The sequence below is a fragment of the Cuculus canorus genome, chromosome 28 (assembly GCF_017976375.1).
Source record: "Cuculus canorus isolate bCucCan1 chromosome 28, bCucCan1.pri, whole genome shotgun sequence".
NCBI lineage: Eukaryota > Metazoa > Chordata > Aves > Cuculiformes > Cuculidae > Cuculus > Cuculus canorus.
This window is the reverse complement of record NC_071428.1, coordinates 2,673,285-2,694,920: the sequence shown is the minus strand read 5'-3', so window position 1 is coordinate 2,694,920 and position 21,636 is coordinate 2,673,285. Positions and strand designations below refer to the sequence as shown.

Below are 21,636 nucleotides of genomic sequence, written 5' to 3'. Positions count from 1 at the left end.
TGTTCTCATAAACAGGATGTTGTTTTCAAGCCTTGACAACTCAAGGTGTTTTGCATTTTCATTAAACAATACATTTCTGATTGCGTTCAAAACCACTCATTTAAGAATGGGTTAAAAGTGGCCTTGGCTGAGCCTGTGAGAGCTGAACACGTGTCTCAAGTCTGAGAATCCACCCAAATCCTTAGGAAATCAGGGAGGCTCCACAAAATTCAACAATTCCTATACATCAGTAGTCAGTCAATATTCTTCCCCCAATTTAAGTCTCCCTTAACACACTTTTAGCCCATGGCTACCTCTCTTGTCCACAGGTGGTATAAAAGGCAGTTAAACTCTTTCACCTTGGCACCTACCTTTTATCTGCAGGAATTATAACCGTACCTACCTGGAACCGGATGATCTTCAAGGTCCCTTTCAACTCAAACCATTTTATGATATTGTCTCCTTCCAATCTTCTGTTAGTGGAGATCCTTCAGAGGTTCTGTTTCTTTGCCTTCTGGTCACGGATGGTGATTGGAGCCAGACCTCAGCAGCTGGTTGGTACCCAGAGCAGGAATGGACATTTCTGAGCAGAATTACAGCCTCCAGGTGAAGCTGTGATGACAGTCACTGAAACAGAGGAAGGTAAGAAAACAACCAAACCCATTTCATTGTCAACAAAAAATGGGATACGTGCAGTCTGCAAAAATTCTGGTCTTCACTCCTCCCTCCTCCAAGCCACTTCCAGATAGGAACCCCAGGGTGCATCCCAGCTAAATACCGTGGAGGATGCAAGGGAATGGATTAAAATCCCACTCCTGGCAGCAGATAGAGCTGATAATGTTTGCAATACATCAGGTGCTCTTTGCAAACCACTGCTCATGTAGAATCATAGAACGGTTTGAGTTGAAAAGGACCTTAAAGCCCATCCAGTCCCACCCCCTGCCATGGGCAGGGACACCTCCCACTGGATCAGGGGCTCCAAGCCCCATCCAACCTGGCCTGGAACCCCTCCAGGGATGGGGCAGCACCACTGCTCTGGGCAACCTGGGCCAGGGCCTCCCCACCCTCACAGGAGAACATTTCTCCCCAAGATCTCATCTCAATCTCCCCTCTTGCAGCTCAAAACCATGCTATTTTGAGCTCAAAACTCATGCTATCCCTGCACTCCCTGATCCAAAGCCCCTCCCCAGCTTTCCTGGAGCCCCTTTTCATACTGGAAGCTGCTCTAAGGTCTCCTCAGAGCCTTTCTCCAGGCTGAGCAACCTCATCTCTCTCAGCCTGTCCTCGTACGAGAGGTGCTCCAACCCCACATTAATACAGAAAGAAGTGGTAGAATCATATCACCAACTAATTTAGCTGTTGAAAAGATAATAGGAAGGGAACCCCACAGCATGTAACAGTATGTACCATAAAAAATTGGATAATGCCAGTAAACAATGTTAAAATAATTATAGTAATCATAAGCATTACACATGCGGGAAAAATTGTTTGGAAAGTAATTACCACCTCGTACATAGAGATTGTCTCATCTTCCTGGAAGTGCAATAAAGGATATAAAACTCAACGGATTCAGTGCTCCTCTGGCCATTTCTCTTGACTTCTCCCAGAACAATTGGTAAGTCCCATTCACCTCTGTCTAATTATATTGACTAAAAAGTTGCTTTAATATGGGTTGGGGTTTAACAGCACTTTGCTGTTTCTTAAGATTTAATGTGACTATTTATAGAAAAATCTGCTGGAAACTATTTATAGTTGTATATTTGGACCATGTTCAGCCTTAAAACACATCTGTGGAGATGATATTGACATAAAAGGCATTTTAAGCCCTATTCAGGTAGGGTTTAGATAACAATAGCATAGTATCATAAAATGCTTTTGGTTGGAAGGGACTTTTAAAGGTCTTCCAGTCCAGCCCCCCTGCAATAGCCAGGGACATCTTCAACTCCATCAGGCTGCTCCGTCACATTGGTTAAAGTTGAGATGTTCTAATTTGTTTTCCAACAATTTTTATTCATAAACCGACAAGATTTAGTGTTTCAAAGGGGCCACTCATGGCTGGAGCCTCTCTCTTTGGGTCAATATATCTTTATCATAGCATCATTAGGAAGAAAACTCTGCAAGGACAGGTTTTTTTTCATACTCAATGACTTCAGGGTTTTTCTGACAAGAGCATCTGATGCCAAGCATTGACAGACGTGAAAAAGTAAAGAAGTAATGGGATTGCCATCATAATCAGTGGGCAGAAACAGGCATTTCACATGACTTATTTAAACACCTAAATCTCAGTGAGCTTGGCTACACTCTGAAAACACTTGTTTTTCTCCAGAGACAGAAATAAAAGGGCTACTTTACAGGTAATCATCTACATCCCACAATCTATTTTAATAATTAATTCCAGCTGAATGATCTAAAAGATGGGTCCAGGGTCCATGCAAAAAGGTAGGCACCAAAGTTCTCTATGAAGTTCCTAGCTCTGACACAAAAGGTCTCTACAAACTATCTGGAGGTACCTGGAGGCAAGCTTGTCCCGGGATCTCGGGGGCTGGCATGCAGACCTGCTCCAAAATTGGGTTCTTCCACTTCCCGCAAAGCATTCTTCAGCCTGCAGAGCTGGGATGGTATTTTTACCTGCCCGATGTAGACTCGCTGGTCTGCACAAACCTTTCACAACACAGATAAAGCACTCAGCACAATCTCAGCAAGAGGCACAGGAATCCCATTATGCATAATTAATGAGGGCTGGGCATGTTCTATCAGTGAGACATATCATGCCAGACAAGGGCTGGGATTCCCCAGCGGAGGGACATAAAATGCCCATTCCTCTGTAACTCTTGGCACCAGCAGTAGCTGAAGTATCTCTCCGGTTGTCCTTGGTGGCTGCCCATATGGAATTTGCAGCTGGGAGAGGTGGAAACACCCTGTGGGCAATGGGTGGCAGTGATAAAATAGGAAGAAGGTTTGTTGAACCTGGAGACCTAAAGGTCCTTTATGGGAGAATGGAGACAGGGTAGGAAAAACTCAGGGTGGTGGAGACAGAGCGAGTGGAGCACAGGAATGAGCCTGTACTGACCTGTGAGCTTCTTTTGCTGCATCACAGCTTCATGTTGCATCTGCAGCAGCATCTACGTTACCTGCACACCCCTACGGCTGTAATTCCTGCCCTGCACCTTTATCTATCTGCACCTTCTCCACCACAGTTGTGACACACACCTCATCGCCCCTGCTAGGAGAACAGGAGAGAAAAGAAGGAGTCCCCTGTGAGGTGCAAGAGCGAAGAGCAGAGCTTGAGTTGTAAATGCTTTGAGAAACATCCTTGTGGTCTCTTTATGTGCTGCAGGTTCACCACCGTTCCCTTCCAGATGTCCTTCGTTGGGCAGCGGGATGCAGGACGGCATTTCTATTCCTGTGATGTGCAGTGCTCACAGCCTCACGTCACCAGCTGCAATGAACCCTGTGTTGTCGCCTGTAGTGGCTCCAGAGTCATTATATATCCCCCTCCTGTTGTTGTGACTTTCCCGGGGCCGATCCTCAGCACGTGCCCACAGGAGGCAATAGTGGGAAGTTCTGAAGTTCAAGAGGGGTGTCCATCAGCCCCTCTATCATCCCTGAGAGCAGAAGTCCAGTGCTCAGAGCCACCTGCGGGGAGATTCATCCCAAAACACGTGCCTCGGGGTGCATCACGGTGCTCCTATGTGTTTTCTTCCCAATGGATTCATCCTTGCAACAGACCCAGCTACAAACGCTACCAACCGTCTGATAGCGAGACAGAAGAGTGGGCTCCAGACAAGGAGAAGCTGGAAACTGAAAATATGGACCCAGCAAATGAAGACAAAGAGACCGCAGAAGAATAACATAGCGACTCCAACCTCAATGACCAAGTGCAAAAGCCTCAGACTCCTCCTGCCTCTAAAGCAGACTTACCTCTGGCTTCTTTAAACCATGCTTTACCTTAAGTTCATTTTTCTTCCCCCTCAGGCACATTCTCAGGCAGACGATTTGAGCAATAAAATACCCCCCCCTTCATCCTGATCTGATAAACACCACACAGTGGTCAGTTGAGATGTGACATTGACTGATGGCCCTTTCACTGTGAGAGCAAATGACCCTGGTCTTAGCACTTAAGAGAATTAGTCACCAGGAAATTCACTTTTCCTTTTGATAGAGATATATATATGCACGTACACACTCACATCATCTGTTTGTGGCTTTCAGCTCACTGCAGAGGAAAAGAAACTCATCCTCTCTTCATATATAACTTCATTTGAGAAAATTAAAAGAAGTATTTGATGAAATGTATCACTTGCATACAGAAATTAATGCCATACAAGAGTGGTGGAATCTGCATCAAGAACTGTCTTTTGTGCTGTTATTTATTCTATTCCTGTTCTGTCCTTACCTTTCCCATTAAAATGATTCTGCATTACCATGGGGTTTTTTTTTTCCTCATTTTCTTTCTTTTCTACTTTTGTTTTTCAGGTACCTACTGGTGAAATTTTGATAGCAAACAAACCCCAGATCTGTCAGTCCTGCTCACTCCTGAAGCATGAACACAATCAACTCCCTCTCACACTCCAAGCTCTGCTCACACACCTTGGCACCAGACTGTTTCATTTTCACTTTCATCTCACAGGCTTCACGTGTTCCTCCTCCTGCTAAGTAGAGCTTGTGGTTTTGAGAGTTCCTGCCTTGGTGCGTCAGCTGAAAAGCAATAACAGAACAAAAAGGAATGGCAGACAGAGAAATTTTCCTTATTATTGACTTTCATTCAGGAAAAAAAACCAAACCAAACCACTCCTTGCTCCCCTCCTCCTGCTGCAAACTCTAAGTTTCTGTTCCTCTAAAAATTTACACACATTTAAAGTGAAAGCTGGCTTAACTCTAATTCTCTATCATTGGGCTGCGGAGCCTTCAGAGATCCTATTTAACAATTGGCCCTCACCTGTGTGAGAGATCACAGAGACATGAATGGTTCAGGTTGGAAGGGACCTCAAAGCCCATCCAGTTCCACCCCTGCCATGGGCAGGGACACCTCCCACTGGATCAGGGGCTCCAAACCCCATCCAACCTGGCCTGGAACCCCTCCAGGGATGGGGCAGCCACCACTGCTCTGGGCAACCTGGGCCAGGGCCTCCCCACCTGAACAGCAAAACATTTCTCCCCAAAATCTCATCTCAATCTCCCCTCTTGCAGCTCAAAACCATTCCCCTTCACCCTATCCCTGCAGTTCCTGATCCAGAGCCCCTCCCCAGCTTTCCTGGCACCCCTTTCAGCACTGGAAGCTGCTCTAAGGTCTCCCTGGAGCCTTCTCTTCTCCAGGCTGAGCAACTCCAACTCTCCCAGCCCGTCCTCATACGAGAGATGCCCATGAACGTCAGGGCAAGCAGCCCATGCACCTGCATCCAGGTGCGGTTGTTTTTGCAGAGGCTTCTTCAAGGAGAAAAAGAACGGCAGTAAACTTTACGGTAACATTAAAACATCCTATGAAAACATGCTAAGCAGCCCGGAGCCGTGCCAGCCTCCCTGCTTACCTTGCCCTGTCTCCTTGGGAAACTGCCAACCTCGGAGAAGACAGTTTGCTCCTCCATCTGCTGCAGCCTTAGGGCTGTCACCTCCACTGGGAGCTGTGCAGATGGCTCACCTGGATATCCTCCTGGTAGATGAGCAGCCCATACATGCTCCCTTCCCCCTGTAAATCTGCTCCTTCCCCTCCAATGAAATGAACCCCTCGAATACTTGATGTATATGTACTTATTTTTTCCTTTTTTCCAGGATGGGAACTCCTATAAATCTGCCTGTTTATCCCGAATGTGCCCTACTTTATTGATCCGATACGAAGATGTAATTGCTATATCTTGGAAGATTAGCTTGTGGAGTGTGTCTCGGTGTCACACCCTCGATAAGCTGGGGGGCAGGGCTGAGGCAGCAGCTTTGTTGATCCCCGGCTCATGCAAAAAGTGTTGTGAAAAAGTTGGTAATGAGGTCATGGGGAGGGTGGAGCTCTCAGGAGCCTCCAGTCCAAAAGACCAAGTCTTGACTCATTATCTGCACCCATCCAGCCCAGCAGTTCAAGGAGTTTAACAACAGTCTAATTGCACAAGGGGGTTCAGGAAGTGACTTTCACCAGCTGAACATGACTTGAAAGATATTAAATTCTTAAAAACAAATATAAAATATCACGGCCTGAGAAATATCACCTTGATTCTTCTTGAGAATGAAGCAGCTTGCACAAGACAGTGTGTCCTCCAAGAGCCTGGCTGGAGGGAGCCGCTGGCCTTTCAGCCTAGGAACTTAGAGCTGGATTCCTTTTGGTATCCACCACCGTGCCAACCAAACCATGTCCTGAAGCACTACGGCCACGTGGTTTCTGAACCCCTCCAGGGATGGTGACTCCCCCACTTCCCTGGGCAGCCTCTGCCAGGGCTTCACCACTTTTTCAGTAAAGATTTTTTTTTTTTTCTTCCAAATTTCCAATCTAAACCTCATTTGGTGCAACTTGAGGCCATTTCCTCTCATCCTATTGCTATTTTGACTGACATCCTAGCTGAAACCCCAGTATTTCTGACCATACTTCCTCTTTCCACCAATTTGACCTTCATTCCTGATCTTTCTCCTTTGCCTGCTGTATAACAGCCTCCCACGACCACGTTTCACCCCTTTCTCTCACACTATTGGTTTCAATCAATGCTTTCCACCTGCGTTGCCTTCCATGCAAGAGCCCGGTAGTTCCTCTACCTTCCATTTCTTTTCCAGTCACTATAAAGGACGCTACATTTCTTTGCCATTCTAAGACCCCACATCATCTTCTCACTGCTCTTTGCAAACCTTCTCTCTCTTTACTCCTGTACAGCACAGACAATTGTCATCTTGTCACAGGATAACTGATACCCAGAAGTCACCTAACCTGTCCAAGGACACTCCGTGCATAAGGGTGGATCTAAGACTTAGACATACCTCATTATTATTAGTCTTATAAATCATAGCCTGTCATTATAATTCCGATATCACACGATAACCAAATTTACCATGGGACCAAGGCACGGCACAGACAAGGGAACGGACAGAATGGATCCTGCATGGGATGCTCAGAAAAGGTGCTGGTTCAGGGATGCTTTTGCTGTTTAAATACCTTTCCAAGCTGTGACTTGAGTTACTGGGAGTGAGGTGGGAGTGCACTGGCCTTTGTGGCAGGTTTCTACTCAAGCTGAAGTTTGAAGAAGCAGCGCTACACAGATATTTGCAGCAGAAGAGCACTCGGCCCCACAATTCAGAGATTTCCCCTGGGTAGCAGAACCCTACTTTCACTTTTTCTTTCATGAGAAGAGCCTTCTCTGTCTCTAAACTCAACTATAAATTCATTTAACAAGGTTCTTTGTCTCTTTTAGTCTAATAGCCTTGGAGGAATTGTAATTCAGCTGCCAGTTTTTCTTGCTGAGATTAACTGGCTTATTAGGTAATGAACCCAAATGAGGATTTAATTAATAGCTTTAGAATTAATAGATTATTAAATTGGATATTAGCACCACACCTCTGTGAGCCATGAGGCCATACAGGAACACAAATCCACTCTGGCACTGTCAGCACATACCACAAGCACCAAAGTATTAAAAATGGATTATTTGCAAGGGTGGAACTTTCAAGGCTTTAAATAACCCAACACTTGGCCTCATGAGCACCCACCACACAAAGAAACAGGTCCAAACGCATCTCTAACAGACATGCATTTTAAGAAGACAAATTTAACCTCACAGCCTTTTCCCCTCCTTTGTCATGGGTCAAAAATGCAATTTCGGGCCGTCTTTGAACACACAATTCCCACTCCAGTGAGTGAACATGGCCGTGTCCTTCTCACCTCTACAAGCCTCTTGGTACTTACTGAGGTCCATCACCTCTTTGCAGCAACTCAAACACAGAGAAGAAAGTACAAATCTCTTCCTCAGAGCCTGGGTCTTATAGGGTGGAGTGAGATGAGCTGGTTTTCTTCCAGTTGAAAACCGCCTCCCCTCATCCTATCCATACACTCCCTGATCAAGCAATCATCTCCAAGAGCTCCAAACGCAGAGAGAGGGGTGGGCTGAAAAAAAAGAAAGATTTCTTTCTTTTTTGATAAGGATGAATAAAAGGGAATCGAATAAATGTAACGCACAACTTGCAATAAACATCTAAGTACAAAACTGAGATACTGCTGTTGCCTGAACCACGTAATAGCCTTGAATATACAGATAGTGAAGGAGCTGGCAGTGGTGACCTAACCCTTTAGGTCCTTATTTCTTCCTCAGTCTTGCAATTAGGCAACTAAAAAGCACTTACTAATATTGACCCTCTAATCTAAGCAGGTTTGGAAAGAGTTCTCCAGGTGGAATCTCTGAGACCACACTGGAAACCTGTACCAACATATGGATAACCAGGACCCAAAGCAACCTGAAGTTTGACCTCTTGCGCAACGATTCCCATATTCTCACCTATTTATTTCGCTGCCTGGTGGTGTTTGTTATTCTCTTCCGGGCTCTTATCTGCCTGGATTGTTGTGATAAAATCTGCAGAAAAATGAAGGTTAAAGGATAATGTTTTGCTGCAATTGGTGATGATAGTATAGTCTGTTTCCTTCCAGACCAACGAGCTTTCAGACCACGTTAGAAAATTATAGCCTGGCCTCGGTGAGAGCAACAGCAATTGCACATTAAGATTAAATCTCAAAGCTTCCTATTTCAGATGTAATCTTGGTATGCAAAGCAAGGATCAGAGCACGGCAGTGGGATTTCTAAAGCCACAGGAATCAATAAACCTGCCGACAACAACAACATCAACAACAACAAGCTAGAAAAAACAAGATGAGGAATCTTTCAGATAATGCTTTGGGATTGCTTTATGGAAGGTGAGTTGAAATCCCAAGTCTGGGATTGCACAGCCGGGCCAGGCTGCTGGTTGGTGCGTTTGTTGCTCTGGGTTTGCAACAACAAACGCTTTAGAGGAAAAAACAAAATCTCTGATGGTTTATCTTGATGTTTTTAGAAGTATTTAGCTTTTACCTGGCAGGGAAAATCCAGAGAGACCTCAGACCAGGCTCCAGTACAGAAAAGAGCTCCAGGAAAGCTGGGGAGGGGCTTTTTATCAGGGAGGGCAGTGATAGGATGAGGGGGAATGGGTTTCAGCTGAGAGAGGGGAGATTGAGATGAGATCTTAAGGAGAAATATTCTGCAGTGAGGGTGGGTGTTTTGAAAAAGTTTTCTCTAAATTGGAAAAAACTCAAAAACAATTACGTCCTGATTAACTTTTATAAAATATTTGATTTGGTAACCCCTCTAATTGCTTCAGCTGTCAATCACTATAATTATTAATTACTTCTCATTCCCATAAATTGTGTGAGTCATTATTTTGTACGTTATTTTGTTGTTCCTCCACTGGCTGCGTACATTCCTCTGGCCATTTTACGATGTCATGGCCAAATGCAAATAAAATAACCTGTAGGGTTTTTTAGCTTTAAATTTAATAATTTGCCACAAGAACGTAGCTTGGACTTTATTTTAATGGAAATGTCATTGTGTGAATCACAGTATTGGCATTTTTCAAGCCTTGGGAATTTATTCCAGCTGAGGTTATGACCTGGAGTTCAGGGAATATTTCCTCTGGATCCTCTAGTCCCACGGCTGATGTTTACTCTTCCTCTCCTCAAATTGGCCTCCAACAAGCATACTAAGGAATATTCATTTTCCTCTTAGTTATTAGTATCTTTTGATGTTTATTCTGAAGGCGCCTTGGAAAGGAATGGTTCTTTGAGATGAGGAACTGATGATAAATTGTTAAAACTTGTATAGGTGCTGTTCCTTAGCTGAATTTCTAACGGATTACTGTGCTTGGTCCTAATGCTGACAGGCGAATCTGTGAACTGCTTTGGTATTTCAGGTCCTGGGATGTGGTATAGTCATATAGGAGAACATCTGTCCAAAGGAGAGGTCTAAGGCATTTACTGTGAAGGTGGTGAGGCACTATCACAGATTGCCCCATCCCTGGAGGTGTTCAGGGCCAGGCTCAGTGACGCTTTGATCCCCCTGATCTAGTGGGATATGTCCCTCCCCATGGCAGGAAGCCTGGAACTGGGCTTTGAGGTCTCTTCCAACCCAAATCTATGATATCAGCCTCCTGGAGTGAGTACACAACGGCCATGGACACTAACAGCTGCTTCATGTAAAAAGATTTATATAATCCTAGAATTGTTCAGGTTGGAAAAGACCTCTAAGATCATCAACCGCAACCATCAACACACACCACCGTGCCTCCTAAATCGTGTCCTGAAGCACCACATCTACATGTTTTTCGAACCCTTCGAGGGATGGAGCCTCCACCACTGCCCTGGGCAGCCTCTGTCAAAACAGAAAGTTTTCCTAACATCCAGTCTAAAGCTCTTCTAGCATGACTTGAGGCCTTTTCCTCTCATCCTATCACCTGTTACTCGTGAGAAGAGACCTGCACCTACCTCGCCACAGCCTCCTTTCAGGCAGTTGTAGAGGCCTTCCTCCAGCCTCCTCATCTCCAGGCTAAACAACCCCAGTTCCCTCAGCTGCTCCTCGTAAGACTTATATTTCCTATCTTTAAAAAGCAAAATTCCAAAAGGCCTCTGGTTATCATTACCTGAGATGACAAATGATGAACTGGAACCCCGTGTTTAGTAACAGCATGCAGTTTATCCGTCTCTGAGCTACCTTCTCAAGTGTTAGCAAGTACGTGAGAGAAACCCAACCTCAATTTATTGAGATTTCCAGTGAAAAATCAAGATGTGTGAAGTGTGCGCCTCATGCTGTGTGGGATTGGAAGTTATCTGATAAACATAAGCTGTTATCAAAACAATTGCAACAAAGGAAGGCATCAGCGAGGGAAAACATTCTGTTTCACAAGCTGTAGAGAATGGTTGCGTAAAGGTATCTCCCAATTTCTATTCTCTAGGACAGCCTATAAAAGTGCTCGTAACTCAGGTTTCTGTAGCTGCTTCTGCTGAATTGCTCTTCTTGGTGACTGGGTAAGTCTGATTTAGCTGAATTGGTTCATAATTACAGACGTGGATTTACAAGTAGCGTTAATATGAGGTTATTATATCCTATCCTGTTTTAGGGTAGGACCTTACTCTCTAAAAACTGGGAAAATGTAGCTTGCACATAGGATGGAAATAGGCATCACCATGTGTGGGGAGAAGAATGAATAGGAGTTTAAAACATGGGGATGGTAGCAATTCCCAGGAATCGAGAACCTATTGATGGAGATAGGATGCTCCCAAAACATGATCAGGGTTGGACTAACTCCCAGACAACAACCGCAGGAGATGCAATGATGTGAGAAAAGGACACAGAGACATTCTTCCCAGGGTTTGCTTTGGGAATAGGCTCCGGGGCAACGGAACACTTAGAGAGGAGTGGGAGCAGACTTTGAAGCCTTTACCAAGCAATCCGTCTTTCTTGATTTGTGGGATCTGTAACGCAAAAGTCTTCTTTTGAGTGGAATGGATTGTGCCTTAGGAATGGTGATTAGTTTTTAATTTTAGGGGATTTTTTTTAAGCATTGTCTCTTAACAACTTGGACGAATGTATCAGCATCTGTTGAGATGAACACCGTTCAACACATCTACACAAATCCATGTTGCTATAACATAGTTCGTTCTTTCGCTCCTTGGGCTGTAACTTTACCAGGCTGGTGCACTCTCTGCCTTTCAGGTTGACCTGCCTTCTGGAAAGATGTCTTCCTATGGAGCACTGATTAGCACACGATGTTCTTCGCCATGTGAAGTGACCTGCTCTGAACCATATGTCAACTCTTGGAATGAACCATGTGTCAGCTCCTGCCCAGATTCAAGAGCAATCGTGTATGCGCCACCTGTTGTCGTGACTTTCCCAGGACCCATTATAAGCTCGTGCCCTCAGGAAAGTTTTGTGGGAACTGGCTTCCCTGAAATGGAGGGCTCCGGAGGTGGAGGAATGGGCTCTGGAGGTGGAGGAATGGGCTCCGGAGGTGGAGGAATGGGCTCCGGAGGTGGAGGAATGGGCTCCGGAGGTGGAAGAATGGGTTCTGGAGGTGGAGGAATGGGATCCGGAGGAGGAGGAATGGGCTCTGGAGGTGGAGGAATGGGCTCCAGTGGTGGAGGAATGGGCTCTGGTGGCTCCTATGGTGGAGGAAGCTGCCATGGTTATGGTGGCATGGGAGGGGGCTCGTGTGGTGGGGGAATGACCCGTTTTGGAAGCTTGTACCGTAACTCATTTGCTTCAGGATTTGGTAGAAATTATTTCCCCTTTTATTCCAGAGGGTACTTTAGGTACCGTTATGGAAATTATGGGCCATTTTAAATCTCCAAGAGTGAGTCCTGACCTGAGGAACCATAAGATACAAACTAGTAGCTGACACGTAGACCTGGAAATCAGACATGCCAAGCAGCCCCTGCTCCAGCCAATGTCAGGTGGAGCTGGGGATGCTTGGGATCTCTTCGCGCTTTGTCTAAGGCTTTGATCCCAATGTCGCCTCACTTTGTCATTTGCTCATCTGTGTGTTTTGTTCTTTCTGAACCTGAAAATTGTAAAAGAAATAAAGGGACTTCACTGCAAAATTGTCCAGCTGGAAGAACTGAAAGAATGCCCGGTGAGCCCAGTACTCCTCTGAACCACTGATGGATTGTAGTCCTTGTTGAAATGGAAATTACGTTCTTTGTCTCTGCATTGCCTCATTCCACAAGAATGTATTCCGCTTTGTGTTCGTATTAAAGCGCTGTTGCATCACAGCCCCGTCTTCTGGCTTTCCTTTCACTGCAGTTTCTTAGTTACAAACCACATTGAAAGAAGTTAATTCTGTGGATCAGTTCTTCTGTGTCAATCAAGGACTATCATCAGAGAAGAATTAATTCCTCTGTATGGCAAATATAGTTTTTCAGAAATAATTCATTGGAGTACTTTTTTCTCTCCTTTCTGATACTAATTTTAACAGACAGAGTAATTTAGGTAGGAGTGACCTCTGGAGATGATCTGGTACAGCTCCCACTCAAACCCAAGGTAACTTTGAAGCCAGGTCAGTTACTGAGGGTCATTTCCAGTCATTCTTTGAATATCCCTGAAGAAATTGTTTTAACCCTTAATGGAAATTAAAATAACTGCTCGTGTCCTGACTTAATCAGAAGGAAAATTTGTGATCTGATTTATCTAGTCTCGGTGGTGAAACAGTTCATCTGATTGCAGACTGCAAAGGGAAATGGGTTAGCCTGGATCCGAGTGTTGGAGGCAGACAGGGCCAAAAGAAATGGGAAGAAGTTATCTCTATGCAACCGAAATCAGACTATGCATCTTGCACCCTGCGACGTGCCTTGAAGTAAGCTGAGAAATTCAGCCCAGCAGCTGTATCAGTATTTGTCCTTTAGGAACAATTTTGATTATGCTGCTGTTCACAACAAGAGAGGGTTTGTGCGTAGGCTGAGCAACTGCTGCTCTGCCAAGCATAACATTCATTTCCTTTCCCTGATTGTCTTAATCCTTGTGGTTTGTTAATGTAATTGAAGCATTTATGCAGTAAATGATCTGAGCTCGCTAAGCATCACCATGGGATCCCTCAGGCAACAGATATGTGGATGCCCTCACACTCTCTCAGAATTAAGAATCACAAAGTGTCTCACGCACAATCACTGCCAGAACTGTCTGAGAAACAGATTTTTCCGCTCCACGTTTCTTCTCCACCATAGCATGCAACGCTTCAGGCTTGAGGGAGAGCGGCTGGAAGGCAGCCTGGTGGAAAAGGACTTGAGCATGCTGGTCGGCAGCAGCTAAATGTGACCCAGCAGTGTGCCCAGGTGGCCAAGAACGCCAACAGCATGCTGTCTCGGGTCAGCCATGGTGTGGCCAGCAGGAGCAGGGAAGGGATCATGCCCCTGTATTGGGCATTAGTGAGGCCACAGCTTGATTCCTCAGTTCAGTTTTGGGCCCCTCAGTAGAAGAAAGACATTGAGCTACTGGAGCATGTCAAAAGACCACCTTGAGAGTGGTGAGACACTGGCCCAGGTTGCCCAGGGAAGTTGTGGCTGCCCCGTCCCTGGAGGTGTTCAAGGCCAGGTTGGATGGGGCTTGGAGCCCCTGATCCAGTGGGATGTTGGAACTGGATGATCTTTAAAGTTGCTTCCAACCCAAACTATTCTATGATTCTATGAAAAGGAGGGCAACCAGTTTGGTGTAGGGTCTGGAGCACAAGCCTTAGGAGGAGCAGCTGAGGAACTGCGATTGTTTAGCCTGGAGAAGAGGAGGCTGAACGCAGATCTTACAGTTGCTCTCCATAACAACTTGAGAGAAGGTTGTGGTAATTAGTGATCCTTTTACAGCCCTGCTTTGAGTGACACTGGTGACATCCAGCTCCCAGTGGTCTCCTTTTGTCTCAAACAATAGAAAAAATCCTTTTGCCATCATTCTGACTCCAACTTAAATAGGATCTGATCCCTCTATTTACTTCTTTTTAATGGCTTTAAGGAAGTTGACTTACTGGTGCGTCAGTCCCACAATTTATTTGTAAGCCTTCGATTTAGCTATAATCAGTCCCATCCAACCCCACCTTGAATGGAAGGTCAGCGTTCTTTGCAATCCTGCCTGTGCCTATTGACGAAGTGGATGATACAGCACTGTGACAGAATCAGGCCTCACAAATCATTCTTTAACACTGGCCAGGACAAGGCAAAACATCTTTCAAAACACAGATAAATGGGACTGAAGTCACGCATGGCATTTCCCTTAAGCTCAGAGCCCTCTGAGCAATTTTACTCAAGCATGTGTTAAAATTAACCATAGGAAGTTACGCTGAGAGCCTCACGATGATGGTGCGTGAGGCCACTGCAAGGGCATACCCAAAGGTCACCAGATCTATTTGCTCCGAGGTGGGTCTCAAACTTGGAAGTGATGTTGAACTTCAAAATTATCTCACGTTGCTCAGCACTGGGGACGGGCCATTCCTGAAAGCAGACTTGCAGCGTTGATCCTCCTGGGATTTTCTTCTTGGTAAACCATTATCAGAGGTCAATCAGTTTCCATTGTAAATCCAGAATGATATTGCATATTTGGTTGTAAAATTTCAACATGATAGAACCCACAGATTTATTATATGACAGTCATATTGTGCAGGTCAGTGTAGTAAACCGTATTGGATGGTTTACTAATTAGAAACTACAAAAATAATTACAGGTATTAGAGGAATTACTCAGAAAAGAAAACCCATGGTCTCATAAGTACTAAAGATTTTATGAGATGCTTCATATTCCTGGAGTTGCCTGCAAAAGGGTATAAAAGCAGGAACATCCCAGGAGTCTCCAAACGTCTTCTCCTGACTTGCCTCTCTTGGTGCTCTAGGTAAGTTGGATTTAAGCTCCTACTTTTATAAGTGTCGTGTCTCTGTAGTGATAGTTTTAAATGAAGAACCTTGCCTGTATTTTAGCAATGACCACCAGGGAGGTGGTTGAGTCGCCTTCCCTGGAGGTGTTTAAGGAACGGGTGGATGAAGTGCCGAGGGACATGGTTTAGGGAGTGTTAGGAATGGTTGGACTCAATGATCCAATGGGTCCTTTCCAACCTTGTGATTCTGTGATTCTGTGAATGAGATAGACCTCACCGAAGAGACCTTATTGCACCCCTTCGATACTAAAAGGGGGCTTGTAAGAAAGATGGGGAAAAACTTCCTAGCAAGGCCCGTAGTGAGAGTAAGAGGAGGAGTGGCTTTAAACTAAAATAGGGGAGATTGAGATGAGATTATAGGAAAAAAATATTTTCCTGTCAGGGTGGGAAAGCCCTGGCCCACGTTGCCCAGAGAAGTGGTGGCTGCCCCATCCCTGGAGGTGTTCAAGGTCAGGCTGGATGTGGCTTGGGGTCCCTGAGCCAGTGGGATGTCCGTGCCCACGGCAGGGGTTGGAACTGGAACATCTTCATGGTCCCTTCCAACCCAAACCATTCTATGATTCTACGATTCTATGTTGCAGTGAAATCTCACTTCTCACAGGAGACTCGCTGCAGTAACTTGTAGACAGTGGTAAGGTTCAATTTTACATTTTGAGATAGAATTTTAAGTTACTTTATTTTTTCTTACACCTTTCAAAATATGAGGTACAAATATAAAGCTAAACAAAGCTAAACACTACCGAATAAACAAAGTCCTAGGCATCCTCCACTGTGGCAAGAAGGGAAGGAGAAAAGGGATCACAGGACAGGAGGACTTGACTTGGAGGAGGAATAGGAAGCATGCATAGCGTCTAATCTTCCTACGTAACCCCATTGCTGTCATGTGTTTGATGGACACCCATCAGGACTTGACCGTGATGGTTTCCTGACTATAAATCCCTCTTTCCCAGCTTCACCTCAAACCCTGAGAACGATGTCCTACAACATCAGCTCCCGGTGCTTGCCTTCCTGCGAGGTGACATGCTCACAACCATGTGCCTACAGCAGAACCCTCAAGCCCTGCGTGATGTCTTGTGGGGACTCCACAGCTGTGGTGATGGCCCCACCAGTTTTTGTCAAGTTCCCAGGCCCGACTGTCTACAGCTGCCCTCAGAACAGCATGATGGGAGCAGCAGTTCCCCAAACATCTGCTCCTATGTCCCCATACAGCTCTGATGGGATGGGGACCTCCTTTGGTTCTGGGGGCATTTCAGGAACCCGGGGGTCCTACGGATCTGGGAAATCCTTATGTCCTGGAGGGTCATCAGGGACATGGGTTTCCTATGGGTCTGGGGGTTCCTGTGGGTCTGGAGGCTTCTCAAGGATCGGGCCCTGCTACACCAGGAGATCCTACTGCAGCAGCCGTGGATCCAGCCTTGGAAACTGTGGCTCGTTTTAAGGCAGTGTGAATATCTACAGATCATGCAACAACTTAGGAGACGAAAACGCAAGATCTGCAGCTGGGGCTGGTTTTCAGAGGTGGCGAAAGCCCATTGCATCAGCCAGAGGAGCCACCCCTGCTCAGCACCTCTGAAAACTGGGTCCACACCTCTTGCTTGCTCTTTTCACTTTGTCAATTCTTAATGACAGCTTCTGTCAATCATCTCCCAATGATTGATTCCTGTTCTCATTGTGCAAATGAAAGGAAAAAAAGTGATTTGAAAGGCCTGTCACTGTCAATAGAACTGTGACAGGAGAAGAACAACCCATGGAAAATGGACTCTTTGTAGGCATTGAATGCTATGCCCTTCCCTGGAACCGAGGAAGTGTTTGCTTTGTGTTTTGTGACCCTCATTCTGCAGCGTATCTCATTTCTCGTTGTATTAAAATCCTCTTGCATCATCAAATTTTGTTCAGTTTTTCTTTCTCCACAAGATGATTTTGGTCCTATCCTTCCACCAGTAACTTAGGCTTCCTAGGGCTGGTTCCATAGCCTGTGACTAACAATTACGGGGTTTTATGGCAATAGGATAGTAATTGCTTAAGTAGTAAAGGTGTTGTGTAAGGGGTGGTTGATTCAAGCTTTCAAAAGTTAAGCATACAGAACAATTGAGTGTCGCTTCTCCGTAGGGCACAGAGGTTTCTGAAGGTGATGACTCAATACTTTGTGGTGGTGCATGAGCCAATAACAAACCAAAGTCACTTGCCACCAGTCGCTCTCAGACAAATCGTTTTTCATCAGTGCAGTTGTTTCGCTTAATGGGAAATGAAGGATGAGATTTAAACTGCCACAAGTACAAGACTTCTCAAAAAAAGATCTTCTTGAAAATCTTGACTCTCAGGCTGCTTGAGATTTTCTCTCCAATGCAGTAAAGCGTAAGGAAAAAAAACGTGCAAGGGATGGGACGTGGGCAACTGAAGACTGGAAATTCATAATGGGTTTTTATTTTGCACTCAAGGGTAGAACCCAATTCTTTTCCTTTGAAGAAGTCCATTCATCCATTCGGTCACTGTATTTCATTTAGAATGAGTTTACAGGAATTATCACAGTTCCTTGGAGATGTCTGCGGTTTAGGCAACTTAAATATATTACCGAGAGTGCCTAAAGAATGTAAACTAGTATAAAAACACATTCCTCTGGGAATCATGAATGGTAACCAAAGAAAATCAACCACACAAGCCCCACCTGATTTCTGACACTCATCACCTTGAACCTGCAGTGTTAAATACCTGAAGCCATTTAGGACTCTCATTTCACTGTGGCCCCATTAAAGAGTTGGATTTATATGACAGCATAATGTGTTTCCGTAACATATGTGTTTGCAAAAGAGACTTTCATAAGTGATGAGTGACATGAGATCAGAAATAATGCCTGGCGTTGTTTTCCTTAGCAATAGGAAAGCGAGCGACGGGTAAGCCTCCAAGACAGCTCTATTGAACACTAAAGATGTGTTAAAACCTGGCTCTACTCCAATTGATGTTGCTTGGAAAACACGAGGGAGATCAGGAAGCTAAGAGATTTTTCAGGTTGTTTTATCATTCAAGTTCAATTACAGAATCATTCTTGTTTGGAAAGCAAGAAGGATGAACTGAAGCATGGAGACTGTTGGCAGAGCCAGGATGCAAAAGTCTGTGTCACAGATTCTTGATCCCACTTTACAATCTAATTTTTAGCTCATTGTTAAAACTAAGGTGAAAGTGGCAAACCCAAAAATTTCAATTGACAGCTTCTCTAGAGTTTAAAAAAAAATTAAAGCTTACTCACTCAATTAACTTATTGCTTAAGTTCCCTGCGTTTAAAGAAGTTAAGGAGTTTTAATCTGTGATTATTTAATGATTGCAATCAAGAACCTCATCAGCTCCAAGCAAAGTTTTAATAGGACTGAGAAACGGGCTTAATTTAAAACCAATTAGATCATTTGTTTGCAATCGTTGTGGAGCTCTGTGGCTGGAAGGCAAGAGAATCATACATTGCCAGGAAGCAGAATTCCAGTTTGGAATCCTGAAATGTGTCACAGGGCGCAACATTTTCCACTGCTCCGCATTCCTGCTGTCAGCTTAAGGGTCCTGGGAGTCTCTTGAAGACTTCAGACAGAAAGTTCTTGGCTGTCAACCAGCTTCATGGCAATAAGTTTCATAGTCAAGGTGGTTTGTAGGTGAGAAGGCAAGAAAGAAACCAGCAGGTGAACATAGTGATGCAAAATAGCTTTAATGAGAGGGAAGCACAGGATACATTTGGGGAGGACAGGAACGCAGAACACAAAGGACATTTCCCAAGGCTTGGGGAAGCAATGCAGCTCCACGTCTGCCAGCAAAGCCGATGGCGTGGACATCACCAGGTTGCAGCTTCCCCTGCGAGGTTAGCACAGCCCAGGGCTGCCGGAGCGGGAGGTGTCGCCTCTTCAGAAATAACCGTAGCCACAGCTTCCTCCACCAAACCGCCGGTAACCACAGGAGCTGCCTCCTCCGAAGGAGCTCCCAAAGCCCCCACCATATGAGCGGGAACTAAAGGATCTTCTGCCTCCGCCTGAGCCCCCAAATGACCTGCTTCCTCCATACAAGCCCCCCGAGCCAAACGAGCTACCTCCTCCATAGGAGCCTCCCACTCCCAGGGAACTGCCACCTCCGTAGGAGCCCCCAGAGCCAAATGAACTACCTCCTCCATAGGAGCCTCCTATTCCCAAGGAACTGCCTCCTCCGTAGGAGCCCCCAGAGCCAAATGAACTACCTCCTCCATACGAGCCTCCCACTCCTAGGGAACTGCCCCCACCGTACGAGCCACCCATCCCTGATGAGCCAAAGCCTCCGTAGGAACCTCCTTCTAGAGAGCCTGATGCTCCATGAGACCCGCCAATGGGTGATGGGAACGCAGTGCCCACGATGCTCTCCTGAGGGCACGAGCTGAGGATGGGCCCCGGGAAGGTGATGACCACGGGTGGTGGGTAAACCACGGCACGGGAGTCCCCACAGGAGGTGACGCAGGGCTCATTCCAGGCATCAGCGTATGGCTGTGGGCAGGTCACCTCGCAGGGTTGGGAGCATCTACTGCTCAGTAGTCCTCCAGAAGACATCTTTTGTGTTTAGATAAACCTGCAGGAGGAGATAAAGCATAAGTACAAAGCCCAAATGCCAGAGGAAAAGAAGCTTGGTCTGATGTCTTTCATAAGCATGAAAGAAGAGTGGAAGAAGAGTAGAAAGAGTCAGGTTTAGCTCTCATTCATTTTTTTCTGAACCCGCATGCACTAACACCTATAGAAATACTGTTAATCATGGAAGGCAAAGCCCAACTCCAAGTGACTTTGGAAGCAGTTAATCTTCAACATTTTGTTGCGTTATAATGCAGAGCACTGGAGCTAATTTATAATATTGACTTGGTCCAAGTGCCTGTGAAATTCCAGTCTTATAATTTATCACTCGGGTCTACAAATGTGTACATTTAAATAACTATAAATATTAAGGCATGATAAAGTTCAAACGGCGTTGCTTAGCATCACGCTTTCTGCCGAAGACTCAGTCTTCTCTTCAAAACTGAAAATATTTTCCTAATGTTTCATATAGAGAATGAAGGAGATTGAGCTCACCAGGTCTGGAGAAGCGTAGATGAAGAGCTGTCGTCTATGAAACCGAAGCATTTGGAGAGCTCTTATATAGATCTTCAGACCACCAGTGGGACGTGAGCAATGCTTTGTGCAAGAGCTTCCTACGCGTTGCCAAACCATGTTTTGCTGTATGGATGATTTCCTTAATTGTTCTGATTGTTCTCTAAAGTGATGTGATGACAACTTTATTCTGAATTCCAAGTCACGTTACAAACATTACACACCTTGTGTCTCAATTTATGTCCTGACTCTGACAAAGTCACCTCGCAGCTGATGTTGTCCTTGACCCCTACTCACATTGAAACTGGAATGAGGATAGATGCATGTCAGGGTTATATTCAGATCTAATATTGTCCCTAAACCTCACTGGAGATGCAACTGGAATGAGCACAGATGCGTGTGAGGGTTATATGGAGATCTGATATTGTCCCTGACCCTCACTGGGGATGAAACTAGAATGAGTATAGATACATATGAAGGATATATCAAGATGATGAACAGATTTTGTACACAATATTGCATTTTTCTTCTTCGAAATGCGGATTACAAATAGTTGGGTGGTTAGGAAAAACGTTAGTGATTCCCGAAGGGGGGTGAAATGCTAAGAAAAGCAGCAGTGCTCAGGGTTCTTCATGTAAATTGATATTTCTCAATCCAACTAGGAAACCAGGAAGATTAACATTAACTGAGGAGTGAACAAAGAATTGCTGACTAGCAAAACTGTGAAATCAAGAGCTGCCCACTGATGCCTGACAGGACTCGTTTGCATTCTGATGCAAGATCTTAACTATATAGGCTCCCCGTGCTCTATTTTCTAATTGGGTTTGAAATCACCAGAAATCTGGTGATATAAATGCTATAAACATTAAATATAAACATTACAATGATATAGACATTAGATACAGAATGATAACCCAACCATTTAGATCCAGATAGGTTGCAATTGCTTTCCTCCCACAGCTATGACCAAGGGTCAAAGTCTACAATTACTTGAGTTTACTTTGATATAGAGATAAAACATTTAAGTTGGGTATTGGTATCGCTGGCATTAACCTGCTTGATTTTTTGTCATTTATAACCACACAAAACCATCAGTCATATCTAATGTTCTCACTGTGTTTCTGGTTATTGATAAAGAATATTTTGTTTAGGGATATCCCTATTCATGCACAGGTACCTCTGTCTCCCAA

At 45.0% G+C, this 21,636-nt stretch overlaps 2 protein-coding genes and 1 long non-coding RNA gene across 3 annotated transcripts; 2 read left to right on the top strand and 1 right to left on the bottom strand.

The window, feature by feature from the left end:
- Positions 1–1,518: 1,518 nt before the first annotated feature.
- On the top strand, positions 1,519–4,402 carry LOC128849311 (uncharacterized). Its single transcript, XR_008447316.1, has 2 exons — positions 1,519–1,594; positions 3,317–4,402. It is a non-coding gene; the product is annotated as an uncharacterized LOC128849311 (long non-coding RNA).
- Positions 4,403–10,899: 6,497 nt separating this feature from the next.
- LOC128849357 (acanthoscurrin-2-like) lies at positions 10,900–12,734 on the top strand. The gene is made up of 2 exons (XM_054050942.1): positions 10,900–10,990; positions 11,679–12,734. Exon 2 carries the CDS (start codon positions 11,700–11,702, stop codon positions 12,303–12,305), a length of 606 nt encoding a protein of 201 aa, XP_053906917.1. The 5' UTR covers positions 10,900–10,990; positions 11,679–11,699; the 3' UTR covers positions 12,306–12,734.
- Positions 12,735–19,031: 6,297 nt separating this feature from the next.
- Positions 19,032–20,579, bottom strand: LOC104059558 (keratin, type I cytoskeletal 9). Its single transcript, XM_009561248.2, has 2 exons — positions 20,429–20,579; positions 19,032–19,937 (listed from the first exon to the last, which is right to left on the bottom strand). The coding sequence occupies exon 2, from the start codon at positions 19,916–19,918 to the stop codon at positions 19,250–19,252; it is 669 nt and encodes a 222-aa protein (XP_009559543.2). The 5' UTR covers positions 19,919–19,937; positions 20,429–20,579; the 3' UTR covers positions 19,032–19,249.
- Positions 20,580–21,636: the final 1,057 nt, after the last annotated feature.